This window comes from Trichosurus vulpecula, chromosome 8, assembly GCF_011100635.1.
Source record: "Trichosurus vulpecula isolate mTriVul1 chromosome 8, mTriVul1.pri, whole genome shotgun sequence".
NCBI classification, from domain to species: Eukaryota; Metazoa; Chordata; class Mammalia; order Diprotodontia; family Phalangeridae; genus Trichosurus; species Trichosurus vulpecula.
In genome coordinates, this window is record NC_050580.1 from 179,411,421 (window position 1) to 179,423,731 (window position 12,311).

The following is a 12,311-nucleotide window of genomic DNA, read 5'->3' on the forward strand; positions in this document are numbered from 1 at the left end:
TAAAGAATATTGTTTTCTTCCTGCTTATTATCTCTCTGCCTAAGAGAAGACATAAACTTTCCCCTTAAAGTTCCCATGCATATATTATGGTCTCTTGCTCTAGTTCCTCCTCACCTCCAAACCAGTGATTTGATATTGCAATCTATTGCCATCTTTCTCTAACTCCTCTTCATCTCCAGCTTTGCTATATGTCTTGGTCATTCTCCAGGTGAGACCACTCCAGGGGATGGAGACAACTAACAGCACTCAATTGACAGAATTCATCCTGACAGGGATTCCTTACCCACCCAGGCTAAGAACATTCCTCTTTTCATTCTTCCTTATCATCTACATTCTGACACAAATGGGCAATCTACTCATCTTCCTCACAGTCTGTATCGACCCCCAACTCCATGCCCGCCCTATGTATATCTTCCTTGGTGTCCTGTCCATCATTGACATGGGAATCTCCTCCATCATTGTTCCAAGGCTCATAATGAACTTCACTGCTGACATTAAGCCTATCCCATTTGGTGGGTGTGTAGCTCAGCTCTATTTCTACCACTTCCTGGGCAGCACCCAATGCTTCCTTTACACTCTGATGGCCTATGATAGATATTTAGCCATATGTCGACCCCTGCACTACCCTGTACTAATGACGTTGAAGATGTGTTCCTTGATGGTAACTGGAGCATGGATAGCCGGCTCTATCCATGGGGCTATCCAGGCCACCCTCACTTTCCGCTTACCATACTGTGGTCCCAACCAGGTAGATTATTTTTTCTGTGACATCCCTGCAGTGCTAAGGCTGGCCTGTGCTGACACAACCATTAATGAGCTGGTGACTTTTGTGGACATTGGAGTGGTAGTTGCCAGTTGCTTCTCTCTAATCCTGCTCTCCTACATACATATCATCAGAGCCATCTTAAATATCCGCACGGCTGATGGGAGACGTCGTGCATTCTCCACCTGTGGAGCCCATGTGACTGTGGTCACAATTTACTATGTTCCTTGTGCCTTTATCTACCTGAGACCAGAAGCCAATAGCCCCCTGGATGGAGCAGCTGCTCTGTTCCCCACAGCTCTCACTCCTTTCCTTAATCCCCTAATCTATACTCTGAGAAACCAGGAGGTAAAGTTAGCCCTGAAGCGAATGGTAGGAGATCAAAGGGGTATGAGTAAGAACTGAATGATTCTGTCCCTATTGAGACTCACTCATATTTCAAAACGTTGAGTATTCAGTGTTAGTGAATTTATTAAAGACAAGCATCCAATACAAAATCAGAGACCTATGAGACACATTTTGGCCTAAAAGAAATGAAATAAACATTTTCAGCTTTAAGCAAAATTGCCTCTCCTGTTTTCATATTGCTCAATAAGTGGCATTAAAATATAGTGTTTGGTCAATATACTTAATAGCCGACTTAACAACCATGCAATAATTGCTTTTTCAGTATGATGAAGTGATATAAATTGTTCATTTGAAATCTCTTGTTGTGGTTTTGGTTTAAATGTTGTTCAAAACAATGATCTGTGAAAAAAAATTCTTTGAGAAATCATTTATAGACAGCTCTCTTGATAAGCCAATGTACTTACTTAATAGGCCAGGGAACTAGCTGCAATATGTGCAATGTATAAACCTTGTTCTTGCTTTTAAATTTCATGTAATCCTTGGCAGAGAATTAGAAGCTGAAAATTTCCTATTTAGGAGAACTCCATCTGGCAAGATACTTCCACGTCTGTCCTGTAGGATACTTCAATGGCCCTACTATGTCATGCAACTAATCCATCACAGTCTTCTCATCTTGTGAGATTCTTGGCTATACCCTCCCATAAATCCTCCATACACAATCCACCCAATGTGCTCGAAACTTTCCTCTAGATATTTTAATATTTTGTAAACAAATTTAATATTTTGTGGTCACCTAAGCTATCCATCAATTATCTTTCACTATTGTTACATGACCAGCTCTTATGATGATATTTTGACACCATTTCTTTCCACAAGTTATCATTGGCAATATATTGCAATCTAATCATGCTCTTCTGAAAAGAAAAAAAAACAGTCATGGGGGTATATGCTCTCTGTATGGATATATCCCTATGTGACTGTCATCTTTTTTTTTTTTTTTGCTTCTGCCTAATGTAGGGGAAAGAGCAAAAGATAAGCAGTTTAAAAGATAAGGTTATAGGAGGGAAAGTGAAGGGGTTTTGACAGGAGCTAGAACAACCACATACTCCAGAATGGCCTTTTTTTATTATAAATTGGAAGAAATCAAGTTAGTTTCCATGGTAATGCTAATCAAAGACTGTGAATGATTTTAGGTATTAGAGCAAGTTTAGCGAGAAAGGTAGTGAAATGTACCTTGGTACTGGATCTTCTTTTTCTACACTTGCTCCATAAAATTATAAATTTCTCTTTCAGTGTTTGTGTATTTATTTTCACAAGGAAAAATTTTTTTGAATAAAAAGCATTTGAATATCCATAAAATAGAAAATGACCCGGATTTAGAATCAGAGTTTGAATTCTGGCTTTGCCACATTCTGGCTATGTAAGCTTGGGCAAATAGCTTCATCTCTTTTGACCTCAGCTTCCTCGTTGGGAAAAATTGAAAATATTAGTCTATGTTGATCTCTAAGATTCACTAAATTCTATGATTCTGTTGTTTTCACAGATGAGCCCCAGCAATATCATAAATGTATTGTTTAGAGCATTTGGCCGCAAGCTGGACGCTACTACCACCTGGTGACAGCTTTATCTCTTCCTAGGCAGAGTACAATGCCACATTGTAGATAATCAATGAATATGTGTTGAATTAATTAAGGTACCTAAAAGCATTCTGAATGGTTAACATATAAATCTAAACATATAACATAAGAATAAAAGTTCACTTTCCATCCTCATGCTTGTTTCCTGAGTGGAATGCCCTAGTGATGAGGCTGGTTTATTGAGGCTTGGACATATTTTGAAAACAGGACAAATATGATGAAATGAGGATATGATGGAGAAAAAATAATACATTGCTGAGAGAAGTGACAAATTGGGACTGAGAACTGTCAGCCTTCCAAAGAGAGAGAGAGTATGGTTGTAAGAGATGTTTCAGGAAACTCCAGGGTATTCTGGTACTGGCACCATCATTTTTCATCATCATCAACATCCCACTCAACCTCCCTCCTTTATATTGCTGCATACACAGGAAGGTGCTGGAGAATTGCAAAAAGCACCCAAAAGTTTTCCTTCTTCCAAAGAAGACTAACCTGAGCTAACTTAACTTCTCTTATTCTAAACCTGGCCATTTGTACTACCAATCATAAATTGTAGAATTCAAGAAGTTAAATGCTTATTCAATATTCTATATGCCAAAGACCAAATCGGTTCTGGATTCACACCCAGACCAGGCTGGCCAGGAACAAAGAGATCCACAGACTCCCCCAGTGGATGATGGTCTCTACTAGTATATCAATTTTTGTTGCTGTTGAGAAGTTAGAACTCCCTACAATTCCAACAGCTCCCAGTGGCCCTTCTCAGTCTTGCTTCTAAGTTTATTTGCATGGCAACTAAGAGCATCCTGGAGGATTAACTGGAATCTCTTCACTCCAGTTCCACTTAGCTCCTTAGTGGCTTTACTAAGTTTACTCCCCAGCATGATATTAAAGAAATCCAAACAAGCTACCCATGGGTATGAGAGGAGTTAGGAGGAATTTTAGACCATAGCCCAAATAAAAGTTTAGAGGGAAAGAGTCACAAAGAGGGAAAAAAACTTTAAATGTCAAGCTTAAATGATGAAGGGCTTTTCTTGAGATAGTCTTAGAGCATTTAACAGTGCCTGGTACACAGTAGGCACTTAATACATGCTCCTTCTAGATAGAAGGCTGGCTGTGGCAGATTAAGGTCAGCCAAGATAGACTCAGGACTCAAAATGGATACTGACCTACATACTAAAGACTATGCCACATGCAAAAAAAAATTAGAAGTGAAGCAGGTAAAATATCTTACACAATATGGGTAGGGGATGAATTCTTAACCAAACTAGTGATAGAAGCAATTACAAAAAAATAAAATAGATAATTTTAATTACATGAAATTGAAAAGCTTTTACACAAACAAAATTAGCACATGTAGTATAAGAAGGGAAGCAGTTTGGTGCGGGAAGAAATCTTCATATCAGATTCCTTGGATAAAGTTTTTACATCAAAGATAGATAGACAAATAACAGAAATATATAAATAACATATATAACACAAATACATAAATATATAAGACCAAAAGCCTAATCAATAAGTGGTCAAAGTATACAAACAAACAGTGCCCAAAAGAATAATTGTAAACTCTTAACCACTATATGAAAGAATTCTCCAGGTCAGCAAGCAAGTTAACAAACATTTATTAAGTACCAACATGTGCCAAGCACTGTGCTGAATTACGGGAATACAAAGAAAGGCAAAAAACAGGCCCTGCTCTCAAGGATCTCACAGACTAATGGGGGAGATAACATGAAAATAACTATGTACAAACAAGATAAACACAGGATAAATTGGATATTATCTCAGAGGAAACATAAGAAGATCAAGGAGAACTGGGCTTCTTGCAGAAGGTGAAACTTTATTTGAAATTTGAAGCAAGACAGACAATCCAAAAGGTGGAGGTATGGAGGGAGAAAATATTGGGTATGGGGACAGTCAATAAAGATGCAAGGAGGCAGGACAAGGAATGCCTTTCTCAAGGAAGAACACAGAGGCTAGTGCCACTGGATAATAGAATGTGTGAGTAGGGGTGGGGGAAATGGGAATAAAGTATAAGAAGACTGGAAAGGCAGGAAGGGGCCAGGCTATAAAGGGTTTCGAAAGGATTTTAGCCAACACTTTGAGGAGCTAGCCCCTTTATCACATCCCAGTTTGTTTCACTAAAGACTTTGGGGAATTTCCCCTTTGATACGATCTAGTACTCTCTTATCTTGCTCCCAATAGGCGAGCTCGTTCATTCTGTGTATTGTTTGCTATATTCTTATGTGTGATACCTTCTCCATTTCCATTTGGTATAAGTTGACATGAATGGGTTTATTTGCTATTTGCAATGTGTGTTCATTGTAGAATGGGTGTTTGGTGGAATGGGAGTCAAGCCTTGCATATATAATTTGGGGTACTTTTTCCATTAAGCAATAGCCAGCAGGAGCTCAGCTTGAATCTAAAAGTTATCTCCTCTAGTCTAACAATATTTAATGGAGCAGATAGATTTAAGTCTAACTTGATACCCTTCCTCCAAGGAGAACAGAGTGGCCAGCCTCTGGCATCAATCTCCTGTTTACCCTCCTAGCAAGAATCAAATTCTCCCTTACAGAAGAAAGAGTCAAACCGGATATGCATATATATGTATATGAACATGCATATATATGTATGTATGTAAATACACACATATATATGCATATACATATTCATGCCTCCCTATGAGCCACATCTAGACTGACCCAAGTGGACACAATGGGCAGAATACACAAAATATACACTATATTCCTACGTACTAATTTGTATCAGCACTCCATGTGTAACAAAGAACTATAAATAAATTTGACATATTTTACAATGTTCTACACTTATGGAACACATGCCTCCGTAAAGAATCAGGGGCAGGTGTCTTCTTATAGCTCTCCTTTGGGGCCAGGCTTATTCTTTACAATTTTGCAACATTCTTTTTCAGTTGTTTCCTGATATTGGTTATTTCCATTTAAATTGTTGCAGTTTTTCCATATATTGTTTTTCTGACTTCGCTTACTTACTGCTCATTCGATGTGTCTCTGTTTTCAGAATTTCTTAAAGCACACTAGTGCTTCATTATACTCATGTGGCACAATTTGCTTAACTATTCCACCATCAATAGACACTTACTTTATTCATATGTGTGTGTGTGTGTGTGTGTGTGTGTGTGTGTGTGTGTGTATTCGTGCCACCCTAATCCAGGCCCAGCTTGAAGACAACCAAGAATTGCTACCTGGTTTAACTAGCTGAGCGTGAGCAAAATATGTTTATTTGACTACAGTGAGAATTAAGCTAAGTCAGCTTTACACCCAGCCTAAATGAATTTAAGGAAAGCTTTTTCAACCTTTTCTGTTTCTCACTTAATCAAAGCATGGGATAACTGCTACTAGACCATTTATCAAGTATGTCATAACAGGGATTCTTTTGTGTTTGGGATGAACTAGGAGTCCAATAGGATTAGGGTTCAATTTTCCTTTCGATTCTCAAATTCCATGACTCTACAACTCTGACACTCATCTCCCACTCTAGTGCTTACACTCACTTCCCCAACCCTTACAAATATAGGATTTAGTCTCTTTTCCCTCCTCCACACACCATATGATTCCTCTTTTGCTTACCTATTTCTAAACTGTGCCAAGTCTCCCAACCACTTTGGGCCATATTCCTAGTCAGCTACAGTATATGCTCCAAACCTATTTTCTCCTTCACTGAGATCCACAAAGAAACAAGAGAAAAAGTCATCTAGAAAGAGTGCAAAACACAGCTCTCCCAATTGCTTTTACACAAGGAATTTCTTGACTATCAAAATAATAAGTTACTAAAGTGGCCTATTGTGACAGTTAATGATGCCATTGCTAGTAAGCTTTAGGAATATATTCTGAGAAGACAGAGGCAAATCTAGTAGTCTACATCATGTCTCCATATCTAGCTTGCTACTCTAGAGATTCCAGGGAGTTTCTCTTTAGGTCCAATTCAGGACTTTTTCTCTCCTGGTTTTGAGCTGAGTTATCTTGTCCTCAACGAGAGAGCTTCTTCATTCTATATTGTCTGGTGGTATATATTCTCCTATGTATACCTTCCCTGGTTTCTCTTTTGCTATGATTTGGATAAATGGGTTTCTTTGCTAAACAAAAAAAGGAGGAGGAGGAGAAGGAAGAGAAGAAGAAGAAGAAGAAGAAGAAGAAGAAGAAGAAGAAGAAGAAGAAGAAGAAGAAGAAGAAGAAGAAGAAGAAGAAGAAGAAGAAGAAGAATTGATCATACATCTATCCATCATTTATCTGCCTTGAATGTGCATAGAGGGCACCAAATGATCTCTTGAGGATCCTTTCACCTCTATTATTCTGTTACTCTACTGCTTTGCTTTTCCTTAAAGTATTTTGCTTTTCCACTTAGTTGTCGTCATCTCCATGATTATATAATATTTATTCACTCCCTTATTGAATTAACTTTTTGCCTTAGGTGCTTCACTCAGCAATTTTAAAGGAATTACAAATACCCACTGTGAATACAGGCTGCGATAATAAAAGTGTAATGCCTATAATAAGGAAAGTAATAGTCTTACTCTACCCCTCTGTGGTCAAACTTCATTGGGTGGATTTTGTCCACTTCCAAGTCTGAATGACGCTGACAAAAGAGAACATGTCCAAAAAAAGGTGACCAAGTTGGAAGGGAAGACTTGAAACCATGTGATAACAGGAGCAGTTAAAGGAACTAAGGATGTTTACAAGGTTGAAGGGAGCTAGGATAGCTCTCTCAAAATACATGTAGGCCTCTCACAAAAACAATGGGATCAGACTTGTTCTTCTTGGCATCAGAGGGTAGAACTGGTTGCCAAGTCTTGCTGATTATTCCTCCACAGACACTATTAAATCCATCTCTTTCTCAATAAATCAACAATCATTCATTAAACATCTATTGTATGTAATGGGGACACAAATACAAAAAGAATGAAACAATCTATGCTCTCAAGGACCTTACATTCTATCGAGATACAATATGTCTATCTATAACTATGTAGAGAATAAATGTATAATAGATATGATAGTTAAATAAAAGGGAGAGAGGGAGGGAACTGGCAGTTCAGGATCAGGAAAGGCTTTGTATAAAAGGTGATGTTTGAGCTGGATCTTGAAGGAAGAGAGAGATTCTATGAAGCATAGATGAAAAGGGAATGGACTCTAGACATTGGTATGCCCAAAAACAAACTATGGAGATGGGAAATGGAGGGCCCTGTGAGAAGGAGAGAGGCCATTTGGGTAGGCTCACAGAGTGTAAGCAGGAGTAATGTCCAATAAATCTGAAAAGATAGGTTGGGGCAAGATTATGAAAAATGTTAAAAACCAAACAGAGGATTTTGTATTTTAACCCACAGCAACAGGGAATCATGAAAACTTGTTGATTAAAGAAATGACATGGTCATCAGATTTATACTTAAGCAAAGTCACTTTGGCAGCTGTTCATGGGATGGACTGGAATGGAGAGAGATTTGAGGCAGAGAGATCGGTAAAAACACCTCTGCAATAATCTAGCTGCATGTTTTGTAGGAGCAAAGATCTTGTCAGAGGGTCTAATCAGATTAGCAGTGGTTACCAATGAGATGTGAGTACCCAGGAAGATTCAATCTTGCAGGACAATGAGACTATGATAAGCTTCCTGGGGAAGGTAGAGAGGTCCAAATCTATAACAAAGTTTAGAAGGATTCCCCCCTTAGAAAAGCATTTAAAGGATAAAAACAAAGTTTTCAGAGAAGTACAAGTAATCAATAGACATCTAAAAAACTGTTCAAACCACTAATAATCAGAGACATGCCTAGTAAAACAAGCTTTAGGTGTCATCTCAGGGAAGGCAGTGTGGTACAGTGGAAAGAATGGAGGGTTTGGAATCAGAGGGTTTCTTCCAGCTTTAAATTTGTGATGCTATAAATTGCCAAAGAAAAGAAAATACTGGAAAATTCAGTGCTGGAGGAGATAAAGGGAGATAATAGGCATTGATAGAGCTATGAATTTGTCTAACCATGCTAGAAAAACATTTCAAACTTGTCAAAAAAAATTACTAAAATGTTTATACCCTTTGACCTATAGTCTTAAAATGATATCCCAAGGACTATGATGACAGCAAGGAAAGAGAGAGCCATATATACCAAAAACATTTATATCATCATTTGTGATAACCAAAATCTGTAAGTCAACAGGGATAAAAGGTGGATAGGAAGCTAGCCTCAAAGATAAGACCTGTGTTCAAGTCATATCTCTAACACATACTGGCTGTATGACTATAGGAAACTCACTTATCCTCTCATTATTCTAGGCAACTCCACAAGACAGTCAAGCTGCAGAGAAGGTATTGACCTATATTGATAGAGGAAATTTCCTCACCTGTGAGTTCCTTGTACCAATGAAATCACAGGCATAATCCCAAAGCCAACCTAAAATCTGGAAAATAAATATATATTCAACAATCTGGGGCAATGACAGCACAAGCTATTATTTTAATGTCATTAATGTAAGGCAATATTATTGTGCCATAAAGAATAACAAATACACAGAATAAAGAGAAACAAAGGAAATTTGAAGTGTTGCAGAATGAAGAAAATAGGGCCAAAAGAACAGTAAGACCACAATGTAAACAAAAACAATATTGAAAGTCAACAAAATTTAGGCCAAATGCCACAATGTTGTTATCGTACTATCAACATTAAAGCACACAAATATTCTTCCTTCCTGTTATCAATCAGCAAATTATAAAATGAAAAAAGATACTATCAGTGTTAACCAAATAATCATGCTCTTGTTAACTGTTTTTAGAGAATATATGGGGGGAAAGGGAGTATATTGTTAGGATGTGCCTGCTGGATCAAACAAAATTTGTCAGCAAAATAAAATAATAAATTATATCAGAGACAGAGAGACAGAGAGAGACAGAGAGAGATGAAAGAATAATCAGAAAAGGATTTGTGGAAGAAATGGAACATGAGCTGGGCCTTGGAGAATGGATACCTTTGATAGATGAGGGTAGAAGAAAGTAAAGTAGATGAGAAACACTGAGATGAATGATACCAGAGAACTGTATGCTGCATGCCCTCCACCTCCTAATGGATGATGGACTCAAGGTACAAAATGAGACACGTTTATAGACATGGCCAATGTGGGGATTTTTTTTTGCTTGACTCTACATATTTATTATAGGGATTTAGTTTTTCTTTCTTTTTTTTCAGTGAATGAGGGATGTTGGGAAGAAGGAAATAAATGCTTATTAATTTTTAAAAGTAAAATAAATAAAATTACATTAAAAAATATTAAGGTAACAGAGAATTGGGTGTGACAAAGAAACTTAGAATCATTCAGCATTCATAAGATAGTTGAAGCCATAAGAACAGATCTCCAAGAAGGAGATACAAGTACTAACTAATTGACGTTGAACTGTGCTTTTCCCCACTCCTCTCTTGCCACCCTCCACCCCTCACTTCCCCATGCAATATCCAATAGAAGAAATCAAGGTGATTCTTCTTATTAGAGGCAATATAGTATCTTCACCTCCAGATGGAGATATTCCACTGTCCTTCACAGATTTAACCGTTCAAATAGGATGAGGGAGGGGGGAGTACAAAATTTATAGACAGCATCAGAGGACTTCAGCCTTCCCTGTGACACAAATAAACATATGCCGATATGCCCAAGGGCTAAAAGAATTCAGAGCATGCCTGTCAAAGATCAGGCAATATTGCCTTAAAGAAAAATAGGTTACAACATCTTTTCTCCTCTTGGTGGCTTGGTTTCCATGAGAATCTGTGTTTGGGCAGGAACTCAGGATATACTACCAAATGGAGCTTGGATTGTCTTAGAGAAGTAATGTAGGCAACAGTAAAAGGAGTTGGTATGGCTATGAACCAGAGCAGAGTTGGGGGAGGGGGGATAAGGTAGAGAAAGAGTGATTAATATATGTAGGTGGGCAGATGATTCTTCTAAGGGATTCAACTGATAAGTGTTGATCATAAAAAGCACCAGAAATTTTTCTGGTCAAATAGAATTTGTTGATATTTAACATCTTTTGAAAATTATTATAATAATGGTTTATCCAATCTCAGCTCTTTGTTCTCTCTAGCATATAAGTATATATGTATGTATGTACGTATGTATGTATATGCCTGTGTGTGTGTGTACATATATATCCACAATTTTCCTTCTGAGTTTCAGGAGATACTAAGTTCATATATCAGGATAATAATGCTTAACATGTACAAGGGGCTTTAAGTTTTACAAAGTGGCTTACATATATTATCTCAATTTATCCTGAGATAATCCTGTAATAGTAATATAGATAATTAATAGATTAATAATAATATAGATGAAAATGAAATAATACCCATTTTACAGATGATGAAGCACAGAGAAGTAAACAGACTTGCCAAGGTCATAGATCAGTGAATAAGCATTTGTTAAGTGCCTACTGTGTGCCAGGAACAGTGCTAAGTGCTGGGGATATAAAGAAAGGGAAAAGACAGTGCCTGCCCTCTTGGAGCTCACAATCTAATGGAGCAGACAATGAGTAAACAAACATGCACAAACAAGCTATATGGGATAAATAAAAAATTGTTAACAGAAGGAAGGCACTAGAATTGAGAGTGATTGGGAAAGCCTTCTACAGAAAGTGGGGCTTTAGGTGGGACTTGAAGGAAGCCAGGGAAGTCAGGAGGCAGAGATGAGGGGGGAAAGCATTCCAATTATGGAGAATAACCAGAGAAAATATCCAGAGCTAAGAGATGAAGTTTCTTGTTTATGGAACAGTAAGAAGGCCAGGGTCACTGGAGCAAACAGTATATAAAGGCAGGGAGTGGAGAGGTAAGGTGTAAGAAGACTGGGGGTGGGGGATTATAAAGGGCTTTGAATGCCAAACAGAAAATTTTGTATTTCAGCATGGAGGTGATCAGGAGCCCCTGGAGTTTATTGAATATGGAGGTGACATGGACCTGTTAATGTTAGAGTCAGGAGTTAATCACAGATCTTTTGATTCCAAGTAGTTGTGTTCCCACTACACCTCATCGTCTTTATATATTAAATGGTATCACTCTGTATAGAAGGACTCTTTAAGGGAAAGGTTGATAACTGAAGGAAATCAAATCTCTAGTCTTCCTTGATATTCATTTATTCCATAAGACAGCTATTCCAACTAATCTGAAGGATTAGGGGAATCAACCTATGTAGGATATGTATTACCAGAGAGTAGAGTAAAGAAGAAAATGGGTATGGGGCAGCTAGTGGCACAGTGAGTAGAGCACCAGCCCTGGAGGCAGGAAGACCTGAGTTCAAATCCAGCCTCCAACACTTGACATTCTTACTAGCTGCATAACCTTGGGCAAATCACTTAACCCCAATTGCCCTTCCTTCCCTCCTCCAAAAAAAAAAAAAGAAAATGGGAGATGGGGGTGGGGGGGAGGTTGAAGTATAGAGTAGAAAAGAAAAAACTCTGAGAGCCTCTATTTTCTTATAAAAATATGAAGCAATGCCTTCTACTTGGTAATTAGAGACTACAATGGACAATCAGTTAGAAAGGAGTAAAAGAATGGCTTTGATGTATTGAGG

The 12,311-nt window shown here is 37.9% G+C and overlaps 1 protein-coding gene across 1 annotated transcript; it reads left to right on the forward strand.

The window, feature by feature from the left end:
* The first annotated feature begins 223 nt into the window (after positions 1-223).
* LOC118829701 (olfactory receptor 10G3-like) lies at positions 224-2,729 on the forward strand. The gene is made up of 2 exons (XM_036736608.1): positions 224-1,135; positions 2,655-2,729. The coding sequence occupies exons 1-2, from the start codon at positions 227-229 to the stop codon at positions 2,727-2,729; spliced, it is 984 nt and encodes a 327-aa protein (XP_036592503.1). The 5' UTR covers positions 224-226.
* Positions 2,730-12,311: the final 9,582 nt, after the last annotated feature.

What these genes read in the sequence shown, in the direction of transcription:
- LOC118829701 (XM_036736608.1), top strand. Translation starts at nt 227, where the DNA reads ATGGAGACAACTAACAGCACTCAATTGACAGAATTCATCCTGACAGGG. An exon ending in AGTTAGCCCTGAAGCGAATG is followed by an intron (nt 1,136 to 2,654) that starts GTAGGAGATCAA and finishes TTGTTTTCACAG; the next exon opens with ATGAGCCCCAGCAATATCAT.